Below are 1,193 nucleotides of genomic sequence, written 5' to 3'. Positions count from 1 at the left end.
GTGGTTCAGAAGTTTACAAAAAACCAGGGCTGTCCAAAACGAAGGCCGGGCCTCGGCCGGCCTCGAAAAAGCCTCGGCCGAAGAAAAAAAGGCCTCGGCGCGCTCCATTGAGAAAAAGCCTCGCGAGGCCGGCCTCGCAAATGTGACTACGGTCAGCAAGTCGCATATTTTACGACAAGTTGCGTATTTTTTTTAATTTTTTGTTTTTTCTCGCTCTTTTTCAGCAAATCACGATTTTTCGAGAGTTTTCTCGATTTTTCCATCGATCTGTGGCGACATGAACATTTCGAACGCCAGTGATGGTCGGTTTAAGCCGATTTATTCATTTGTTATAACCGTTATTCAATTTCAGACACAATTCAGATGCCTCAATGGTTCATTGATCCCAACAAAATCGATTGTGAATTAGTGATAAAGAACAAAAAGGAAGGATTCGGCGGTTTTTATGCTAGTTGAAATTTTTTTTTGTTGAAAAAATTAGTTCTTTTTCAGAAAAAATGCACTGATAAACAGGGATACATGCGAGTGGTGTTTGTTCATCATGCGACCGGCGCAGAGAACGCCGTCAAATTTTTAAAGTGTGAATCTTGCTCGAGCATTATAGGAGATAACGGTGGCCATTTGCAGTAGGCAAAAACATTTTTTATATTATATATGATGAAACTATAGGCGCCACCAGAAAAAACACAGTACATCTGGAAATTCTACGTCCCGTAACGTTTTGAATGCTTCAAAACTGGATGTATCGAGATTGCTGTCACGATTTTTTGCCACCACTGGAAGGCCATTGCACGAAATGGAAAATTCTTCGTTTAGAACGTTGGTCGGCGATTTATTGAATCTCGGGTATAATTATTTTTTAAAAAAGTTCTCATTGTAAATTGTATTGTTCAGCAAGCGAATGGATCCAACATCAGTACCAATGTCGCTTATTCCCAGCAGAAGTTCTACGCGACGGTATACCTTGGAAAAACTGGACAATGAAATTGCAAAGTTGCGAACTCTGGTGATAATCGACTCATGGCCATTTGTAAAAGGGAATTTTCAGCGTGTTGCCTATTGCGAAATCGGGATACCTATCGTTCATGGCTGATTTTGGAAGAGTTCACGAAGATTTTTTGTGCCTAAAGGCTTCTTATTTGGAAGAAAGGATTGACGAAGATGGTAGTCTGAAATGGGTGACACTCGTCGGG

General features: G+C 40.8%; 1 protein-coding gene across 1 annotated transcript; it reads left to right on the top strand.

Moving 5' to 3' along the window:
* Positions 1-277: 277 nt before the first annotated feature.
* CBG18908 lies at positions 278-630 on the top strand (the record flags this gene model as incomplete). The annotated part of the gene is made up of 3 exons (XM_045237789.1): positions 278-302; positions 353-447; positions 493-630. 3 exons carry the CDS (start codon positions 278-280, stop codon positions 628-630), a joined length of 258 nt encoding a protein of 85 aa, XP_045096609.1.
* Between the last annotated feature and the right edge of the window lie 563 nt (positions 631-1,193).

The sequence above is a fragment of the Caenorhabditis briggsae genome (assembly GCF_000004555.2).
Source record: "Caenorhabditis briggsae complete genome, chrV, whole genome shotgun sequence".
In the NCBI taxonomy this organism is placed as follows: domain Eukaryota; kingdom Metazoa; phylum Nematoda; class Chromadorea; order Rhabditida; family Rhabditidae; genus Caenorhabditis; species Caenorhabditis briggsae.
The sequence above is the reverse complement of the archived record's forward strand: the minus strand, read 5'-3'. Positions and strand labels throughout refer to the sequence as shown.